Source organism: Myotis lucifugus, unplaced genomic scaffold (genome assembly GCF_000147115.1).
Source record: "Myotis lucifugus unplaced genomic scaffold, Myoluc2.0 scaffold_52, whole genome shotgun sequence".
In the NCBI taxonomy this organism is placed as follows: domain Eukaryota; kingdom Metazoa; phylum Chordata; class Mammalia; order Chiroptera; family Vespertilionidae; genus Myotis; species Myotis lucifugus.
This window is the reverse complement of record NW_005871100.1, coordinates 758,009-780,347: the sequence shown is the minus strand read 5'-3', so window position 1 is coordinate 780,347 and position 22,339 is coordinate 758,009. Positions and strand designations below refer to the sequence as shown.

The 22,339-nt window shown below is 41.4% G+C and overlaps 1 protein-coding gene across 1 annotated transcript in view; it reads right to left on the bottom strand.

Moving 5' to 3' along the window:
* The window catches only part of PDE1C (phosphodiesterase 1C), a 277,067-nt gene that overhangs the window by 44,910 nt on the left and 209,818 nt on the right, over positions 1-22,339 (bottom strand). The window contains 7 exon segments of the mRNA XM_023753820.1: positions 4,454-4,629; positions 6,038-6,158; positions 8,029-8,110; positions 14,452-14,572; positions 15,141-15,242; positions 16,382-16,510; positions 19,696-19,796. Of these exon segments, the coding sequence (XP_023609588.1) occupies positions 4,454-4,629; positions 6,038-6,158; positions 8,029-8,110; positions 14,452-14,572; positions 15,141-15,242; positions 16,382-16,510; positions 19,696-19,796 (832 nt within the window).

Genomic DNA, 22,339 nt, shown 5'->3' with positions numbered 1-22,339 from the left:
GACCGAAAGGTCCCAGGTTCGATTCCGGTCAAGGGCATGTACCTTGGTTGCAGGCATATCCCCAGTAGGAGATGTGCAGGAGGCAGCTGATCGATGTTTCTCTCTCATCGATGTTTCTAACTCTCTATCTCTCTCCATTCCTCTCTGTAAAAAATCAATAAAATATATTAAAAAAAACAATTTAAGAATAAGGAAATACATTAACCTGTTCAATAAAACTAGCAAATCTTAGTGTTTAAAAGTAATTGTTATCAAGCTAGAAATAAAACTAGATGCAAATATAAAAATAATATTAAATGATAAGTTCATTATAAATGAACAATTTACTTATAATCACCTAGATTGAAAATCTCATTTTATTTCAATAAAAATTGGTGAGTATAGAGAAAATAAGTAAAAATTCAATAAATTTCTCGGCATTTTCAAAGTAGTATCACTACATACTATTTGATATTTACATTGATAGAAACATAATTCAATAAAAAATGTAATGGTAATCTCTAGTGAAATAAAAATGGGATGTACTTTAAAAGACCATAAGTTAAAAGACCATTCTGCCAAAGTTAAAAAGCAAATGATAAACAAGTAGGGCAGAAATTGCAACATATTTTGCCAACTGAAGAATTATTATCCTTAATATATGACGAGTTATTGTGAAATAATAATAGAGTGGGAAATAGACATTCTCACTATACTTCTACTGGGAGGGAACATAAGTTAAAAAAAAAAAAAGGAAACTTTCTGAGAAAATGTTGCCAGTAGATATCAAGAGCTTTAAGCCTTTTTTTCATTTATTTTTTTCAAAAAAGTTCCACATGTAGAAACTTATCCCAGACAAATAATCAGAGTCAGCCTCAAAGGTTTTTAAACATGTATGTTCATAACAATGTTATAGACAATGATGTAGAACTGAAAACAAAATGCTCTGTAGAGGAATGATTCAACTATGGCATTACATACAACATAGCCATTCAAATCATACTTTCTAAACCTAATCAGCATCAGGATAAAATGCTTAAGATAGAAAAAGAAAAGTAAAGTACAAGATAATATTATACTATGATCCCAACTTACAGGGAATTCTTTTCTTATATACTAGTAAATGCATAATAAATCAAATAAAAAAGAATCACATCAGAATTTCAACAACAGTTATATCTGGCTAGAGAGATTGTAAGTGACTTTATATATATAAATTTATATTTCCGCATTTTAACCTAAACATGCATTATTCTTACACAGGTTTAAAAAAAGGTTTAAAAAGTATTAAATAATGAGTGGAAATTTATCAACATTGATCAGACCTGGAAATGATTATACCTATACATCTTTGTTTGGAAATAATGATTTTTCAGCTCTAAGAGCTATAAAAGGTATTGATTTAATCTTTCCTAACAACTATGGGTTCTGGCCTAGCTAGCTTTGTAAATCAGATTGGCTAATAGAATCAAGACTTTAGAGCCAGTCCCATTTCTGATCAGTTTGATAACAACACATGTTCAAGTGCCCCATGCAGGGAGCTTTCATGAAGTCAGGGTTTTCTAAAAAAGAACAATGAGCAAAACAGCCTGGGACCCTCTAATTCAAACTGACCACTAACGGAAACAAACTGGTGTTTCTTAATACCTGTCAACCAGTCAACAGCATTACTGGGAGGCTGAAAATATCCTATATAATAAAAGGCTAATATCAAATTGTCCCCTAGGGAGTTCCACTGACGGGAAGTTCGACTGCTCACTATGACGTACACTGACCACCAGGGGGCGGGGCGGAACGAAGGAAGGCCCCAGCCAGCAGCTGGCAGTTGGAGGAAGGAAGGCCCCAATTGGCTGTGATCGCTGGCCAGGCCCAGGGACCCTACCCATGCACGAATTTCGTGCACCAGGCCTCTAGTTATAAAATATTAGTTATAGGTGGCCACTTTACCACAGTCTTCTTAACTTGGCGTTCAACTTTCCTTTCCAATTTTGAAAAGTAACGGCTAGATTTACAGGCGCAAGCCACGTTCAGGCTCTGTCCCCCGTGCCTTACATTCAGGGTGTCCCCAAAAATGTATACACACACTTGTGTATACATTTAAGGCAGTGTTCATTAAAATATATTTCATTTTCAAAATTGAGCTATCAGTTGTTAAAGTGTGTATACACCATGTATCTTTTCTGTTCTTCGCAATAGCTCTGTGGTGTGTATTATCAGCCCCCAAATCAGGGGTGGGGAACCTTTTTTTCTGCCAAGGGCCATTTGGATATTTATAACATCATTCACGGGCCATAAAAAAATTATCAACTTAAAAATTAGCCTGCTCTATTTGGTCAAACATTTAATTAACTCACCCCTAATGCCTTGGCAGGGCCAGACCAAATGATGTTGAGGGCTTTACATGGCCCACGGGCCAGATGTTCCCCACCCCTGCCCCAAATGGAATTTTCTTAAAGAATCTACCTGCATTTGCCAAAGAGTACAAGGCGAGTGGGGATTCAAATTGCCCTAATCCCACTAACTGGAATTGCTTTGATGGCCAAATGATCCTCCCACAAAATATACATAACCCGGGCTCGGCCTGTCCCTTTTATCTCTGTTCCCTCTTTGTTCTTCTTCTTCTTTTTACTTATTTACTAAGCATTGTGCAGCAGTTACTGACATCAGTAAAAATATTTTGTTGCTGTTATCTGAGCTCACATCAAAGTGACTTTGATTCGATATGTTTTCATCCTAACGGTTTCAAGTCAAATACTAAGACCTGGACTAACAGTACTGGCAAACATTAAATCGTACTTAGGACAGGAGTTTCTCCATAAACACTAGAAATTAACTGCATGTGTTTATAATATTAAATCAAATTAATTTCTTTTAATAAAATAGGCTTGTCAAGTTAGGCAACTGTTCTTATTTCAGCTGAAGAAGACATAGTTACTGTATTATAATCATTATATTAGGACTTGATTTATTACTAGAACTTAAATTCTGTTCCCTATTTCTAAATACAATGCCTTCTTCCGGGCTCCAGCCCAGGCGTCCTGCAAGTCCTGGCTACCGATGCCTTCCAAATACCCCGAGCAGGATTAGGGACAAGCCCTTTCATGCTTCCAAAATAGCTTAAGCATATCTCTATCCGCATACCTAATAGATTTAAAAATTATTAGCTGTTCATGTACCTGTCCTTTTCACAGGGCCGGTTTCCCCTGGTAAAGAAGCGGCCCAATGCTCCCCCAGGTGATTCATTTCGGGAGGTAATTTTAGTAAGCCAGATGATTGCAAACAAATGACTCTGAAGCACCTCTTCCCACTGCGTGTTGTCAGGAACCGGGTTTTGAAGTGTAATGAGTGTAATTGATTATAAGTGCGTGCTTCCTTGGAGACGACGCAGTGGTGACCGTCACTGCTTCCAACGCCTGCCAACGGGGAGGATTTAAATGTCGAGGGCCTCTGAATGGACTGTGAGAGGCTATTTGTAAAATATGGAAGAGGCATGGGCTCCTTCCAGAGCTCAGGGTGCAACATTTGTCCTGAATTGATAAGGGCCCAATGGTGCCTTAAAAGTACCGTAAATATAAACCTATTGCCCCGCCTGAAATGAGCAGCCACCTGGGTAGGGTTTTGTGAGTAAGTCACAGTAGTTGTCCTTGGAATAACTCCAACTCCAAGTGAGGTCTTTTCTCTCCCTCCCTGGAAGCAGCGCCCCGATGTACAAGGAACCGAGACGGCCAGCACATGCTCAGTGCAGCCCCTCCACTCTTCTCCCTTGCTGTGTAGACACTGGGTGGGTGAAAGTATGGCATGTTGTGTTTGGGGGTGAAACCCTCCTTGCCTATAGTGAGGGTCGCTCAGGGCTGGTGGGTATGGGTGATGAGCACAAGGCCTTCATTAAACTCCCTTTCTTCCTTTGAAAGAAACGCTATAGTGATGTCCTCTCCTTCCCCCCCACCCCACCAGGAGCTTCGATGATAAGGATGTCTATTGCTCATCTCTGCACCTTTGGCACAGAACCTGGCATGACAGTCAAGGTCATGCTATAGAGAGGCCTGGAGGTCTGCGTCATCCTATCATGCATAGAGTTTTAAATGAAATGAGGATCAAAAGAGGGTGGATACTTTTTCACAAATTGGTATTATGGGGATGTAAAGTTAGCATAAGGAACAGAGTCAATAATATTGTAACCATGTATGGTGCCAGGCAGATACTAGACCTATTGAGGGATCACTTTGTAAGTTATATAAATGTCTAACCACTATGCTGTCCACCTGAACCTAATGTAAAATAATATTTAATGTCAACTGTAATTGAAAAATAAAATTTAAAAAAGGGTAAATGCTAACATTCAGCCACTTGAATCTCTATCCTGAGATTCCACTTCCTTTGCGACACCTATAAATGAGGGTGGCAAGCCTTGTGTATGAGTGGGTGCTGGGTGGTTTGGACCGACCTCCTGGAAGATTCCCCAATAGAAGGTTACCTTTGGGCACCTTGGCCCTCCACCGCTCCCGATTGATGTGTACGACCTCAGTCCAAGTGGCTTTAAAACTCTTGTACTCGACAGGGATGACGGAATTGTTGACTGGGGCGCTTCCTTCTGAGCCTGCGCTCTTGGAACCCGATCGCTTTGCATCTGCCGAACTGAGGCTGTTCAAACTGGATGGGGGGAAATCACACACAAGAAATGAATTAGGCAAGATGGATCAGAAGAGGAGGGTTCGGTGTTTGGGAAATGTATGGCCGTGAACAGGCTCAAACGAGGAGTGGTTAGCAATCATCAAGTTATTGCTGTGAAATTCCTGGGTCCTGAGGTTTGTAATTCTCATTTTCCACTTGTGACAGATGGGAAATTCCGTATTTTCAGCAGAAAAAGAAAATCAATATTTCAGCCTCCTGAGTAGCGACAGTCCCTATGTTTTGCTGTTGTTCTTGATCGGTATCCTCTTTATCAACATGACTAGAATCCCCTATGTGATCTTTCTGTCCTCGATTTTCTGCAACCAAGTAGTTTGCACTTGAACTTCAACTTGGTTCCACAGTTTATCCACCTGCTTCCTCACTGACCACTATTCCAAGTCACTCAGCCACTTAGTCCTATTTCTCCCCAGCCATGCCTCCCCCTGCAGCTGGGAGCCTCTGATCGCTGGATCCCCGAGGCCAGGGCAGGGTGATTTCCTCATGTTCCTGGGGGAAGGAGGAGAGCAGTCATGCAAGAGGCCTTTTTTTATATCAATATTACTTTACACTTTAAACATGAGATACTTCGCAAACTTAGAAAGTGCCATCCTTCTGGGTAACTTTAAAGAAAAGTATCACACACTCCCAGGCACCTAAGCAGTGACTGGCATGAATGCCAACCCACTGGATGACTCCCAAGGCTGGCTACGTAAGCAGAGTACATTTGAGCCCAGTGTCTGCAGAGCTGTGGGGCTGTGGGACTCGTGTAGGGGCCTTCACTCCTCCTTGTTTGCAGCCTTGGCTGGGTCCATCCGCCTTGAGTGTCCCTAGGGTCCCACTGTCCTAACATTCTTCTTGCCTTCCCATCTCACTGTTGGCTCCTCCTCTTGCTCTTTTCTGCTCTTTTGTCTTTTCATTCCATTTCTTTCCTTTCTCCTGCATAACAAAGCCCAAGGTTTTGCATGGACAGGAGGAGGGGTAGGAATACTACTAATAAAGGCTAAGTGTTAGCTCAATTGTAGCTGGCACTTCCTCTGTGCTGGACCTTGTTATCAGGGCTTTACAGAGATTGAACCACTCGGTTAATCCTCCCTGTAACCTCTGAGTATTAGAATCCACGTTTTTTCAGATGAGGAAACTGAGGCACCTTGCCTTTGAATGCACAGCTAATAAGTTTAGACCATGGTCACTCCCTTCCAGGCCAGCCCGGAGAGTGCAAATCGTATAACTTCAACTCCTCTGAGAAAAGGAAAAGGCAGACAACTCTCTTATAGGAAGGAGGGAGGGCAAGCATCATTCTGAAACACACCCCCATCCCTTCCAAAGGAAGAGTTCTACCCTCAGGGACAGGCCAACCTGACCCCAGCCTTCAAGCTTCTCCACTGACCTTGAACGCCGCTGTCCTGTCCCGCCTGTCTGGGAGGTCTCCTCAATTAGCGGATTCACGATCTTTTCAGTCATGTCCGTGAGCACCGTGAAGGTGGGCTCCACGATGAAATCGATAAAACCTGCGGAGAGACAGCGATGCTCCAGGGAAACTGCATTCTCGCTGGGGCCTTTCGGTACTTCCCCCGAAACTGAGGAGTGCTAGCTCTTAAACTCGCCTACACAGGAGCCCCAGATCAGATCGGGGTCTCAGTCACTTAATATATTCCTTGATTTGAATATCGTGAGTCAGCTGTTTCTCCCACAGAATTTTCCTGACTTTTTTTAGTAGATTGTTCCAATCAAGTGCTTAAAAATATGAATTCAACATTCCCAAGTGCTTAAAAATATGAATTCAACATTCCCAATGCAACAAATGACATACCCTGCCTGCCTTCAGTTTATAGGAGACATTAAATGAGCATAAACATGACCCCTAGAATACAAGGAAAGGAACCAAGGACCCCTAGAATACAAGGAAAGGAACCAAGGAGGAGCCCAAAGCAGGGCCCCAGATTTAGCCCATCAATGTATATGTGCTTAAGCCTTCCCACAGGGAAGTACAAAGAAAATCAGGCCCAAATTATGGATTGTAGAAAGATAGCAATCTTTCTACAATCCATAATTTGGGCCTGATTTTCTCTCTCAACATGTCTCTTGCTTCATTCTATTCTCTACCCACTACTCCAGCCATATGGAACTGTTTGTAATTCCCTGGTCTTCCTAGACTGTTTTAAATTTCCCTGCTTAGTATATGCTCATCCCTTGTCTGAAATGCCCTCCCAGCTCCTCCTAGCACACCTGTATTGCATAGCTCCATCTGCCTACTTATCTCTTAGGACCCCACTCAAATGTCACACAAGTCTTTCTGGGCCTAACGGCTCGCACACTGTTTTGCCCCTGATTACATGAAGTACAAAACTACCTTAACACTGTGACACTCTAATGGATTTTGTTTTCATAACATCTTGCCCACCACCAAATATTGGTTCCATGTCTTTGAGAGCAGGTACCATGTATAATTTGTCTTTGTTTTTTTAACATCTATTATAATGTCTAGCAGTGTTCTAAACCTAAAAGGGACTCAATAATATGCATTATTATGAAAAAAAATGAGTACTCAAAACACAAGTAGAAAAAAATCAAATCCTTATTGAATTTATTTTTTGAATGATTCCAGATTCTTTTCAGCTGGAGGGCACTGTGACATTTAATTTAGTGACACTGGGGCTCTCATAGCCAAGGATTTTTATAATGCACATACATTTTGGTTAGTAGCAGTGCAAGCAAAAGTTATCCTTACCACATAGAAAAGGTGCTCAAAAGTTTTAAGAAAGGGAGGAAGGAAGGGAGGAAGGAAAAAGGAAGGAAAGAAGAAGAAAGGAAGGAAGGGAGGGAAGGAGGAGGAAGGGAGGAAGGAAGGGAAGGAGGGAGAGAGGAAGGAAGGAAAGAAAAGGAAGGAAGGAAGGAAGGAAGGAAGGAAGGAAGGAAGGAAGGAAGGAAGGAAGGAAGGAAGGAAGGAAGGAAGGAATCGAGGGTGAGAGGGAGGGAGGGAGGGAGAGGATTAGAAAGCCATTCCCGGAAGCAGGGTCCTGCAGGAGTGGGGCGTCCTGCAGACATCCCTGAGGGAAGTGGCATGAGACTTCCACGGCTGCAGGAAAAATGGGCCTCCTGCCACTGACTCCTTCATCACCTTGGAAAGTTGAGGCCCCTTTTCTTTTGGCAGGGAATGATGGAGACGGTGATGTCACTGTCTACTCTTCCCATGAAACAGCCCATTTTGGGGAGAATGGTGGGGAGAGCAGCTCCATCAGCCCACCAAGCTGCAGCCAGGAGCAGAGTCCAGCAGAATGGAGCCTGGCTCCAGCCAGGGAGGCACTGGGAGCCTCTGCCCTCAAGTCCGGACACCCCTCTCAGGTCTTTCCTTCTCTCCAAAGCCTGGCAAACACGTACCTACTTGCGATTGAGCAACCATGGTCGACTTCCGGTCACACAGAGGAGAAAAAGGCAGCCCCAACTCTGCTTCTCTGTCCCCCTAGAATCACAGGAGGCCACGGTAAATTAAGAGCAGTAGGCCAAGCCACCCAGATTTCATGCAGCAACTTCAGCTGCCACGAAGGCCAGTGGCCTTTATTTTCATTATTACCATTACATTAGGTACCAAGTCCTTATGGGGCCTGCTTCTCTGCATAAGAGACACCAAGAGACCGGAGGCTGCTGGGCTCCATCCTTCCCCCCCACTGCAGAGGCGCCCACTGTGGCACAGAAGGCCTCACTGGGCACCACGGAAAGCGAAGCATCCTGTGGCCTGGGGCCAACATGGCACTCAGAGCCACCACCTGTTTTTCAATTGTCTTATGTTGACACCTGAGGCCTTTCTTGAGCCAGTGACTCCCTCCCAGCTTCCGGCAGTGTTCAAGACACAAATTCAGTCCAGCAGGTGCTGCTCAGTGGTTGAGCATCGACCTGTGAACTAGTAGGTCACAGTTTGATTCCCAGTCAGGGCACATGCTCGGGTTGTGGGCTCGATCCCCAGTGGCAGGCGTGCAGGAGGCAGCCAATCAATGATTCTCTCTCATCATTGATGTTTCTCTCTCCCTCTCTCCCTTCTCTGAAATCAATAAAAATATATTTTTTAAAGAAGAAAAATTCCAACTGGCTAATGTGAATTTCCTCTCCTTTGCCACCTAAAACCACACAAAACTGGTGTGCGTGCTTCTGGGTTCTCAGCCACAGGCCCCAGACCGTAATGAAAAGCGGACTGAGTAAGCAAAGCAGTAAATAATTGCTTGTGTTTGTAGCATTAGACAATAATAAAACGTGATTCACAGTCCCACCAAAAAGCACCGCTGTAATGAGCAGGTGCCATGGAAAGTCTAAGGAATGATGATGGTTTTTAAATCCTGAACCAGAAGCTCATCCCTTCAGTCACACACCCAAGGAAAGGGAACATGTCACCATAATAACGGTGACCACGCTGTGTTCATCCATTTTATTATGAAAGAATCTACTTGGGTTAATGGCTACTGCCTTGGGCTTGACTCTGGCCTTCCTCCCACTAGCTGTGTGATCAAAGAAAGTTTACCTTCTCTCTCTACCTTTCAGTTTTTCAATCCATAAAATTTGGAATAATAATCTCTACCTCATCGGGTGATGGTGAGGATTGAATGAGAAAATGTGTGCAAGTAAATAAAAAGAACTATAATTATTTCCCAATGGGTATCTCTAATATTTAAGTCAAAATTTGAGAAACATTCAGTAACTTTGTTACGTCAAATACACTGTGATTATAATAAATATCACCAATAAATTAATAATAAATGAAGAGTAATAACAACCTGGTTCAAAAACTAGGCCTAGTTCAAAACAATGCCTTTTCTTTCCAAGGCCGGTTATCAAAGAGAAAGAATGCTAGTTCACACACACATATCTATTGAATGGAAGGAAAAGGAATGGGGGTATGAGGAAGCTGAGCAGCGGGGTCACCATGGGTGCTGAGACATCCCAGGGTCTCAGAACAGTCCTGAAGTGGCTCAGTTCCATCTGCACCCCCCCTCCTCCCGTGTGGACATTCCTGGGAGACGATGCTCCTGTTTCCCAGGATACCTTGCTGAAAGCTGCTCTCTCTCTCTCAAGTAGCATGATAAAAATTATTTATGCATATATGCATAACCCATAGACACAGACAATAGGATAGTGAAGGCCTGGGGGGATGGGGGAGAGGTCAATGGGGAAAAAGGGGGACATAATGTAATATTTTCAACAATAAAGATTTAAGAAAAAGAAACTCCTACTGGAAAAAAAAATTATTTACTCCTGAGCTATTTCTGCTTGAGCAGTATGAACAGAAAGAATATTTATAACATACATTGTAGTTGTGCAGGTGGTTGAGTGGCATACTTCAGCTGACACAAACAAAGCCCACTCTTCTCTCTACGAAGCAGGGACACAGGTTGTTTTGCTGGTACATTTAATGGGGGTGGTTTGGAAGAAGGGGTGGTGAATACTAACCACTTGACAAGTAAGAGGTGAGCATTTTTGTTTTCAGTGTGAGAAGCTGCGTTCTTTTATAAAAAAAAATTTTGTTGAATTTATTGGGGTGACACTGGTTAATAAAAGTATAGAGCTTTCAGGTATACAATTCTATAATACATCATCTGTACATTGTATCGTGTTCACCACCCCAAGCTGAGTCTCCTTCCATCACCATTTACCCCCCTTTACCCTCTTCTACCTCCCCCATGCCCCATCCCTAGCATTGGTTTGAATTTTATTACTGAAAAAGTGCATGTTAAACAGCTTATCCCATCACCTTGCCCACACCCACATCTGCATAACACATACATCTTTGAGACTTAATTGAGCTGAGTACACTCAACTATTAAAAGCCCATTTTAAAATAGTGGTCATTGAATTCCCTTTGGAGGACAGACACATTTATGAATGAGGAAAAAATGTGTGGAAAATAATATGAAAAAATATACTTCTACAGGTAAATCCAACTTGATTGATACAATATTTTATATCTATATAACTACTGGTCTTTGTGGAATTATTTATACATTTCTTTCTTTACTATTTTCAACCCATGATAGACCAATTTTTTTATGATATATAAAATACCTAAATGACATCATTAATAAGGTACTTATATATGTTCCTGGTGTTCTTTGACTTCTAGCCTTCACAAGAAATAAATCTATTTTTCAAGACCCGTGAATATTCACAAAAATTGATTGTATGTGACAAATAAATCTCACAATAAAATCCAAACAATGAAAAAGTTCTTTGATCAAATGCTAGAAAGCAAAAGAACCTACCACTGGAAAATTATATAGACAAACACCTCTATCTGAAGCAACTTGGGTAAAAAATAAAATCTAAACTGAAATTACAGAATATTTAGGAAAGAATCATTGTGAACACGGTGCATAGCAGAACCTCTGAGATTCATGATTTAAAAAAAAAAGACAAACACCTAGCCTTGTGTGCTCTCATATTAAACAGGTAGAACACAAAGAAATGAATGAAGTACTCAACTCAGGGACTTAGCAAAAGAACAAAATAAATTCAAATTGAAGAAAAGAATTAATAAAAATGGAAACATCAAATACGGCATTATAAAATTAAAAAAATGAAACAAATAGCTAACTCCATAGAGAAGAAAGGAAAACACTAATATATGTAATGAGAAAATACTCTCAGACACAGAGGAAATTCCAAGAATTACAGGGGACATCTACAAAATATAAAAATATACAGCAATACAGCAGAAATGAACCTCAAGACTTTAACAACATGTATTTTTCAAAAAGGCAAATGTACACTTCATTAAAGTCAATATTTTATTGAAAAGCACCCTGAGGCAGTGGCTTGGATTTTGTAAAATAGGGTTATAAAACTAAAGATGTGCCCAGCCAGCATGGCTCAGTGGTTGAGCATCGACCTATGAACCAGGAGATCACAGTTTGATTCCCGGTCAGGGCACATGCCTGAGTTGTGGGCTCAATCCCCAGTGTAGGTGGGGCGTGCAGGAGGCGGCCGATCAATGATTCTCTTTCATCATTGATGTTTCTATCTCTCTTTCCCTGTCCCTTCCTCTCTGAAATCAATAAAAATATATTAAAAGAAAAAAAACTAAAGATGTAACTTATTCTTTAGCAAAGCCTAAAAGGTCTAGTATCAATACTGAGGCTATGCCCTTATTTTGAAATATAACTCAACTTCCAAATGTAATTTTTTCAAGGATTCTAAGGTCCTGTTGAGAGTTCCCATTTGAACTGTCCAATTTAAAATCTACAGCTAAGAGTAAGGCAACACTTCTCTTATGTGGGTTACTTACAATGGCTTATGACATCTAGGTTAAAATATTAAATCAATAAAAATAATTTACTGAATCATAATTACTAAAAAACCATTCTGGTGCCGTGAGCTAACATTCCATTCCCAATAGGCAAGAAATTCAATATGGCTCTTTTCACATTGCCTCTAGCAAATTTTCATTCAATTCAAGCATATGTATATGCAAACAAGGTTTCCTTTATGGGTAAAAATTTTCAAATATGTAAGTAATTTCTCATATTCACTCTCTCACAATTAAAAAAAGAAATCAATACCTCAAACTTATATGAGTTAGCTATGATCTAACTTTGGCTGCAGATCAAATACTATTAGCTATAGGGGTGTATTGCAAAAGCAGCATCAAAGAAAGCATATGATAAGGGAAGTGGATGTTTGGAGAAAATATTCTCACTCATATTAGAAAAATAGCTTCTGGAAAAATAGCTCAAAATTAGCCCTCGATTAAGGATGAATTTGCAGAGTCATTCTCGTATATGCAACAGAGCCACACCTGTACTTTTCTAGTTCCTCCCATGCCATCAGGTTCTCCTTGAGAACTATTCTGTGAGGCCAAGCAGTGACTGCAAGAGGAAACAGCCATATGCTGAATGAGGTACCTGCCACTGTATCCATATAACAATTTAGGGGTGGATGCGTATGGGTTGATATGCACCATAGACAAAATGAAGAAAATGTAGAACATTTAATGCTGGAAGGACCCTAAGAAAACATCTAGTCTAACCTTCCTTTAAGTTCCACCAACTCCTCCTACCCCCCCCAAAACAAGAAACCCAAATCACAAATAAGACCATTGAGAACTAGAGGAATAATTTGGTTAGTCCCAGGCCACAAACCAGTTGGAATAAAAAAAAACTCCAATAAAAGGCCTTCTGGACTTTAATATGCTGTTAGCTCTAGTCCCACTTCATTTCCAGATATTGTGCACAAGTTCAGAAGAAGAACAACCCTTAGATGCCTTCTACAATTTCTCCATTTAAACTAGAAGCATAAGAATAAGAGTAATTCCCTTCCAAACATCTGAGTAACCAGTAAAAGAGCATATCTCTTGTTACTTTAGGAGACAAAGTTGAGACCAGTGTTAAGTAATATTTTGTGGAATATCAGCTGCCTCTGAATCTATGATGTGAATCTCCCTTCTTGAATTGGTAAGAATTAACTAAATTAACAGCATTAACTTGAATTAACTCTAATTTAGTTCCCACAATCTACATGACATACTGCCTTTGTGAAAAAAAGAATGGGTACTATAATAAATCTAACTGAGAGTGACCTCACAAGGTGATCTGATCATAAATTCCTAACTGGACAGGTCATGGTGGACAGTCACACCCCAGGCATGTAACTTCTTTAGCAAAAGGTTTATCTTTGCCTGAAGCAAGCCCTGTCCATTGTTTCTGTGCATCTAGGTTAACACCTCTTTTCACACTCCTCAGAAGCATAACCACCCTCAAGAGAGCACATAACCTTGTTAACTATCCTGTAATTCCAATCCTCGCCTTGCTTTCTCCCACCTTCATGTAACCTTCCTTACATTCCCTTCTTAATTCCAAGTGTATAAAGGAAACTGCAAAACTGCCATTCTCCAGAGCATTGGAGATTTTGCTCTTGGCAATGGTTGTCAGTTTGACTTAGAGATCTGAACGTTTCTCACATCAACACCTTCAACCTCAGGACCTCACATCTCAAAGCAGATGTTTGTTTTAATGGCAACTCTTCTTGAGAAGATATCAGTCTTTTTTAAAAAAATATTTTTTACTGATTTCAGAGAGGAAGGAAGAGAGAGATAGAAACATCAATGATGAGAGAGAATCATTGATCGGCTGCCTCCTGCACACCCCACATTAGGGATTGAGCCCACAATCCGGGCATGTGCCCCGACTGGGAATCGAACTGTGACCTACTGGTTCATAGGTTGACACTCAACCACTGAGCCACGCTGGCCAGGCGAGAAGACATCAATCTCAGTACAACACATTTATTTTCCTTTCTATCCTTCTACTTTTGTGCACCTTTAAAAACATTTTTTAAAGCAATGTACACCCATAAATATAATTTAAACAGTGGCTTCTAGTGATTTCCTGACCCCAAATTACCACACCGGGCTTTGGAATTTGACAATGTGGTTTGCCAGCTCAAAAGAAACAACCCAACCAATTATAACAGTAAAAGATTAACATCTTAATCCCACAGGAGAATGCCAAACTGGTCAACATTTGGTCGACCCATTAGAAAAATACATAAACCAAAGGGCTCCTCTGATGACATTTTTACAAAACACTGCCACAAGAAACTGCTTTTTCTCTTTTCAAGTAGAAATGGATAGGACAGAAATACCATAATGTTTTGAGAGTCAGAATATAAGTAAGATTCAAATATCACATGACCAGGAGGCAAAAAAAAAAAATCTGCAAACTCTGCCTCCTCAAGAAAATTACTGTGATCTCATAGCATTGCTGAAATTTGAAATTCAGAAACTATCCGGTGATGCAAGCCCTGAGGGGTAGCACAAGGTACCTGTCTGAAGAATTCCTCCAGCAGTGACATCGTCCAGCGATGATGGAGCTCCCACGCCTTCGCAGGGTGGCTAATGTCTGCCGTGTGCAGCATCAGGGATAATGCTTTCGGCTTTTCAATCCTGTAAACCCAAAGGAACCAAGCACATGCTGATCAAGCTCTCAGAACCTTAATAAGAGTTTCTTTAAAAAGCATTAATTTTTTAATCTCTCCCGTTCTCTTGTGTCAAGCCCCACTTCGGCTGAACTGAGGGGAAAGCATCGCATCATCCTACAACTGGAATATCCACCAGCTAGGTCTCCGTGTGTGTTGAGCTGGACACTTCAAAAACGGACTCAAAATGATTTCTGCAATGACTGGCTCATTCAAAAAGACAAAACTCCAAGAGTCACTCACTGACTTGTGTGTGTCACCTCTGCATTGAGTAGATCTTTGATAATTTGGTTTCCTGCAGGAAAATATTTTCAATTCTAACTGGGACAAATTATTATGGCCCCTTTTCTATAGTTCAACCCTGATGAGAATCTGTGATATATGCAATTCTCATGCTTTTTCCTCCGAACATCCCCAGTTACTATGAGACTTTTCGACAAAGTTCTCTGAAGGAGGTACACTTTAAAGAAGCAACGACATGGGCCAGTTCCAGCTCAAACACCTATAAAAAACACAAGTGACACAGACACACTCACGCTTCCGGCTGCTGCAGAGCAGTTTTCATCGCCTTGATCTGTTGGAAATGACAGGACATATCCGTGGCCATCACCATCTCAATTACCAAGGTCCGAAATTCCCTTTCAGGGACACCCCATGGAGGAAAAAAAGGTGAAAGTCAAAAATGGAAAGTAAAAATTAGTTTATTTTTTGCCACTTCCCATCCAAATCTGTTAATTAGTTGGGACATCTGTAATCTAACTTGAGCCTGAAACTGTCTCACAGGTCCCTAAGCTACTCCTGTCTCCTAATCTTCAAACTGGATAATATTGATTGATGTTTTCAAGTTCACTGATTCTTTCCTCTGTCTTCTCCAACTTGCTACTAAGTGAGTATAGTAATTTTTCAATTTAAATATTTAATTTGTCAGTTCTAAAATGTGTTTGCTCTGGTTTATTTTTTCATTCCACTGGTTAAATTTTACTGTACTTTATTACAAGCATATTTCCCTTTACCTCACAGCATAAATATAAGAACTGCTTTAAAAGTCCTACTCTGATCATTCCAACAATAGTTCATCTGAGAGACTGCATCTATTGATTGTCTTTTCCCCTGCAAATAAGTCACATTTTCCTGTTCTTTGCATGCCATTTAGATGGTCACAGAATTTGAGTTTCCCCTTATTTTTTGGCTCTCTCTTTTCTGGGGTTTTAACTCACTAGATAGCAGCTCTAGTTGTTCCTACCCTAGTCTCTCTAGCCAGAAACGCAGTAAAGGTCTTTGTATAAATATGGTTTTAGCCAACTAGTGCTGTTGCCTTGACACAGACTGTCTTCAGAGTGAAGTCACAAAAATGTCACATTCACTTCATCCTGTCACAGTCTCCAGATATTGATACCCCTTCAAAACGTTCCTAAGTTTGTGCACTCTCAAGTCAGTGGGGTTATGTTTGTTTGTTTGTATTTGATCATAGTTTATAGCCGTTGTGTGCAGGAGGACTGGCTTATTAGCAGATTATCCGGTCTGCTGAAAGTGGAATGCCATGTTATTCCACTTTGAAATGCAGTAAATAAATGGTAACATGTTCATCTACAAAGATCCTAAAAGGTCAAATGCACTTATGTATCCAAACAAATCTATCAGATATTAAACTTGCTTTTCTACAAAGAAACAGGAGACTAAGTGTAAGTTATCTTTGGGTTAATGAATCTCTTCAAAGCAGCATACTAGTACATCTCTCCTCACCGTTCCTTTCCTGGCCTCCCCGTCTCATCCTTACCTCCAGTCATCCTTGGAGAGGTTGATCAAAATATTCATTTCCTCATCCTCTTGCAGAAGGCGATAAACTGCACTTAAGTGATGATTTTCCAATACAGACTTGTCGTTGTACAGAATAGCTGGGTCGGACCTGAACAGAAAGCCAAAAAATAATCCGGTACGTTAAACAGTTGAGACTTTTCAGGTTAACTCTTTCAAGCTAGAATACACCATCTCTTTTCCCTGTGTTTAGCAATTACCTTCGTCCCGATGCCATTTATGTCAACAAAAAAAGCTAAAACTAACACTGTAAATGATCAATTGATATACATAGGGTATTTTAATGTCAATATGTGGATGTAAAATAGGTGCCACCCAATCTGAGAACTCTCTGAAAACTGTTCATAAGCAGACCTCCATGATTTTTGCTGGTGGCAGCAAAGATAATTTTTTTAAATGTGGGTCAAGTCAAACTTCCTTATATTTTCTAGAACAACTTTAATGTTTTTATTAATTAAAAGAATTTATTTTATCTCCAATTCTCTGAACACATACCACCTGGCAGGTACAGCTTGCAAGTTCCTCTGGTAGTAGCTTTATCTTAAAATTGCTTATTTTTTGTTAATCCTCACCAGAGTATATTTTTCCATTGATTTTTAGAGAGTGGATGGAGGGGGAAAGAGAGAGAGAGAAACATTGATGTGAGAGAGACACATCGACTGGTTGCCTCCTGCACATGCCCCAACAGGGGCAAGAGATCGAACCTGCAACTGAGGTACATGTCCTTGACCGGAATCGAACCTGGGACCCTTCGGTCCGTGGGCCCATGCTCTATCCACTGAGTCAAACCAGCCAGGGCTGATCTTAAATGTTACAATGCAGAAGCCATACATAGAAAACAGAGTGAAGAATATAAGGATTATATGACAACTGTTAGTCACTTTTTCAAAGACCATTCCACAATTGAATGACAGCAAACACAGAGCTGTATACTATTTCTATATCCTTAATTTAATGAAATCTGAGATTATTACAGCCTATTGGTTTCTCATCAAGGAAGCTGAGTCCCAGAGATGTAAAGTGACTCCACAGAGCCCCAAAGTGGCTAAGAGTCAGGGTTGGGATGAAGGCAAGATCTCTGACAGTAGGGCCATTGTCCCCCAAGATAACTTCCACCTGTCATTAGCCAAACTTTGAAATATACCCAGCACACCTTTAAAGTGTTAGACCTAACATACCATCCAAGGACAAAGGACCTGGTCACAGACTTGGTTTTCAGAACAGGGGGCACACAGGCTGGGATGCTTTTAATAAAGTTCTGTTAGAGAAGGCCAATGTCCACACTTCACTCCAAACCACGCTTAACTGAGCCCACTGGAGTTTTCCCACTCCTATGAAGATACAGCACAAAACATGCAAATCCTGAGGTGAGCCATCTGATCTGGTGCCTGCTAGGTAAGGAAGGCACTAACTGATGTGTGTTTTATGACATTAAGCTATTTCCCGACTCCTGAAATTAATCTCCCTCTGCGTTGTAACGCATTTTGACATTGGCCTCCAGCCATGATCCAGGTACGGTTCTTCCATCCACCTCTCTCCCTTTGGCAGGTGCTACTCTCTGTCCTCAGAGCAAAGTTTCCATTAAACTGCTCTGTGGAATTCCCTGTGTTTAAAGACCTTGCAACGGGACCATGAAGACTGTTTCGCAGCAGCTGAGACTGCTCTACATGAGGAGGAAGGAGGCAGAAAATGAAGCGAACGGCTTAAGTCCTTTTGTCCGCTTCCGTTCTATTGAACACAGATCGGAGGATACTGCTGTCCTTTGTGTGCCCCACAATTAAGTGTCGGGTTCATTAAATACATGTGGATGGATTTATGGACACAAACCGATCTGAACTGTGCACCTGCTCGTTCAGTGAAATCAGCAGGTATTTATTGGTGTTAAACTCGCCCCTCCCCCGTCTTTTTTCTCTTTGTCTTGTCACCTTTCCCCAAATTCTAGCTTCTTTTTTGCTGTTGTTAATCCTTGCTTGAGGATATTTTTCCATTGATTTTTTTTTTAGGGAGTGTGGGGGAGGGAAGAGACAGAAGAGAGAGAAACATCGATCTGAGAGAGACACATTGATTGGTTGCCTCCCACATGAGCCCCAACCAGGGCCAGGGATAGAGCCTGCAAACAAGATATGTGCCCTTGACCGGAATTCAACCCAGGACCCTTCAGTCCGAGGGCCAACCCTCTATTCACTGAGCCAAACCAGCTAGGGCCTCGCTTCTTTCGATTCCTATATCAAGGCCCAGTTAACCCTAGTGTCAGATTCTCTCTATTTCTGCATCTTTGTCTTAAGAGAAGGTAAGTTCTGAGTCCAGGAGAGGGCAAATAAGGTTTCATTCTAAATGCTAATGACAATTGATGGTCCAGCTGCCTGGGATTCTGTACTGAGAGGACTACAAAGGATAAGTCCGTAGCTAGTAAGAAAAAAATACCCAAATTGATTAGTGATGTCTGTGTCAGTCTACAGGTTCAGTGTCGGGCACTTAGACCCGTATTTAATATCCCCGCAGAGCTTTGTTAGGGAGGGTGCAGAAGTTGCCCATGGTGAATGGCCTGCATGAGACATTCACATGGGCAACTTGGTGGTCCTAGCTCCCCACGCCTATGCCGCTGAGCAGAGCAGAGATGGAATTAGGGAGACTGGGATGAGCACCACCAGAATCCCAGAGATTAGAGGGTGAGAAGGCTCAGTTATCGTTCACGTCAACAAAGACACTCTAGTCCTTGCCCGTCCCCACTGATTTAGTCCACATGGCATCTGTGCCTTTCTGCACATTGCTCCAGCTCCTATTAAAAATAGGTAACAAGGAGCTAGCATTAGAAGAGAGATGCATATTAGATGTGAATAAAATACGAGAATTAGGAGATGACTTTACACTCTAAGTCTTGATCGAAACTCACCCAGCTGGTCTCTTGTTTAAAATTCATTTTTCCAGCCCAGCCAGTGGGTGTGGCTCAGTGGTTAGCATCGACCTATGAACCAGGAGGTCATGGTTCAATTCCCCATCAGGGCACATGCCTAGGTTGTAGGCTCAATCCCCAATATGGGGGGTGCAGGAAGCAGCCAATCAGTGATTCTCTCTCATTATTGGTATTTCCATCTCTCTCTCTCCTTTTTCCTCTCTGAAATCAATAAAAATATATTTTAAATTTTTTTAAATTCATTTTTCCAGAAACTCAAAATAGAGCAACCATATAAAAGAAAGGTGACTGATTCCTTGCTGGCTTAAAAACCCTCTCCCTGGCCCCTCTTGCCTCTCCTGCACATATTTCAACGTCCTCACCGGGTCTGGATGTGGAAGTTGTTGGTGGTTCCCGTGTGCTCGTAGTCATGGATGGCAGCTGAGAAGATGATAGCAAAAATCTCCAGCTCCGTCAGCCAGTTCTGAAAGGGAGATTACAGAGCAATCAGATAATGTGCCTCTGACTTCAGCTTACTGACAACACACCCACATTACTGTCTTTCCACCCTGCAGCTGGTCAGCTCTTGCCAGACACATGTTTTTGGAAAGACAGAAATGGTGTTTTTCTTCTGTAAAGAGATGAGGGGACATGTGATTTGAAAACAGCATGCCTGCCCTGGCCGGTGTGGCTCAGTTGGTTGAGTGTCATCCCATGCACCAAAAGGTCACCAGTTCTATTTCAAGTCAGGGCACATGCCCAGGTTGTGGACTTGATCCCCAGGAGGGGGGTGTGCAGGAGGCAGAAAACAATGAACATGCAGACATTCAAAGCCCTCATCACATTCTCTATCAAATTCCAAAGTTCCAAAGTAGATGCAGAAAAAAATTAAAAATTTCAATATGATACCAAGCTGTAAGTGTAACAGAACACCTAATGTCTGCCCACTCGAAGGTGGACAGGTAGAGAGACAGATGGAAAGGTAATGCCTGGCCTCCCACTTTATGCGTGCTAAAGTTTGAAGAGACTTGTCCCATCCACTCCACCAAAACTGGCTGTAGTTCAGTGGTCTTCAAAGTGTGTTCCCTAGACCAGCAGAGTTAGCATCACCTGTGTTTCACAAGCCACCCAGATAGTTCTGATGCAGGGCAGAGTTCGAGAAGCATTTGAAGCTCCCTTAGTGACTTCCATCTCAGAGACTCTATGGGTTCATTGATATTTCCCACCCTTTCTGTAAACCATACCAACCAATGTCCACATGACTGAATACCCACCACTGCGAGCTGCCTTTGGTACCCTCAGCTCACTTTCGTTACTAATTGAATTGATGCTTATCAGTTTCAGTGTGGCTTATTCCAAACGCTGTTTTGACCAATTGCACTGTTATAATAATTATGTAATTAAATATGACACAAGCCAGTAAAATATGAACTCAGAAATAGAGCTATATCCATAGAACCTAAGCTCAATGCGATAGACAGTCACTAAAAAATTGTCAAAATAGGTGAGAGGTCGGCAGAGTGCGGCTGGCTGGATGTTCTGGTCGAGAGCCCACGTGGCTGAAATGAAGGTGTTAGGGGGCCTGCATTCCTTTCTGAAGCTCTGTGGGAAAGTCTGCCTCCAGGGGCATTCAAGGCATTGGCAATTCATTTCCTTCTCACGCTTTCCATTGGCTCTCTCCCTCTTCCAGCTAGCACACTCTTCTGCCACCCCTGTTTACTTTTAAGGATTAATAACCTTCATTGTACCTCCAAAGTCCCCTCTGCCATCTAATGAAACATACTAACAAGTGTGACAACTCATAAGAAGTCAAAGGTCATGGGGGCCAAAATTCTGCTGACCATAAAGACTAATAAAATTACTTGGCACTCTTTAACTAGGATGCCATTTAGAAGTCTTGACCTTTCCCTTACGAATATGATGACATCATCTATGATCAAAAGAACAAGATGCACAGCTTCTCTCCTCTTAAAAAATAAGCAAAAGAAAATTAATGGCACCTTGGCCGACAAATGCAACGAAAGGGGCCAAGGGGTTGCTTTGGAGTTTGGACTCTTTTGACCTAAATCAAAAGCTGACTGGAGCCTGGGGTCTGATTCCTGTCTATGCAATCAGAAACTCTTCAATCCAATTCTGTTCAAGGGTTGTCCTTTAGAAGTGAGCAAAATAAATCTGAAAGGATCAAGTGTCTGCCAGGCATGTGAGCTAAGCAGTAATGAGTGATTTACACAGATCACACTGAGTTGATGTCGAGACCCAGGCATCGCTTTGTCAATGGGATGTTTTGGTTCCCTATGTGTCCCACACTTTATAAAACTGGAATGGTTTAAAGCATTTCCCTCCTCTTGGTTTGTAATGAAAGGTTAGAGTGGCAATGTGCTCTCCATTCATCAGATTGCTTCCCACTACTTTTGTAAGCTTGCAGTGAAAGTTTGTTTTGAGCTGCATTTCGGAGAGAGAGTGGGTGGAAAGCAGTTTCTATATTTAGGAATTATTCTGAATATGGCCTGAATTGATCATAAAAATTCAATGGCAAATAAGCGCAATTAAGAACATTATGCAGTACGTCACGATTATTGGCTGCTACGATATAACATTTACGTTAATGATAACTTGCATTAGCATAAACGCTTGGGAGTTTTTCTTGAGGGCCAAAATAAAAATCTGTGTATAATTCACCTTTATATCTCCAGAGTGCATACACAGTAGGAACTAACTAAATATATGTTGAATAGATAAGTCCAAAGTACATCTTCACATCATATTTCTGATACTTTATTCCGAACTGTCACAGCATTTCTACAAGATAGAGTATTTTTCACCATTTTAGAAATGAGGAAATCCTGACTCAGAGATTCAAGCAATTCATCATAGGTCACAGTCTAATAAGTAATTAAACAAGGATTTCTATCCAACTATATCTAGCTCTAAAGCCCACACTCCTCCCACTGTATCCCATTTTTAATTCAGTGAGAAATTAGACCAAGTCATTCAACATGGCCTTGCTGAAAAGATAATAAATGTGTA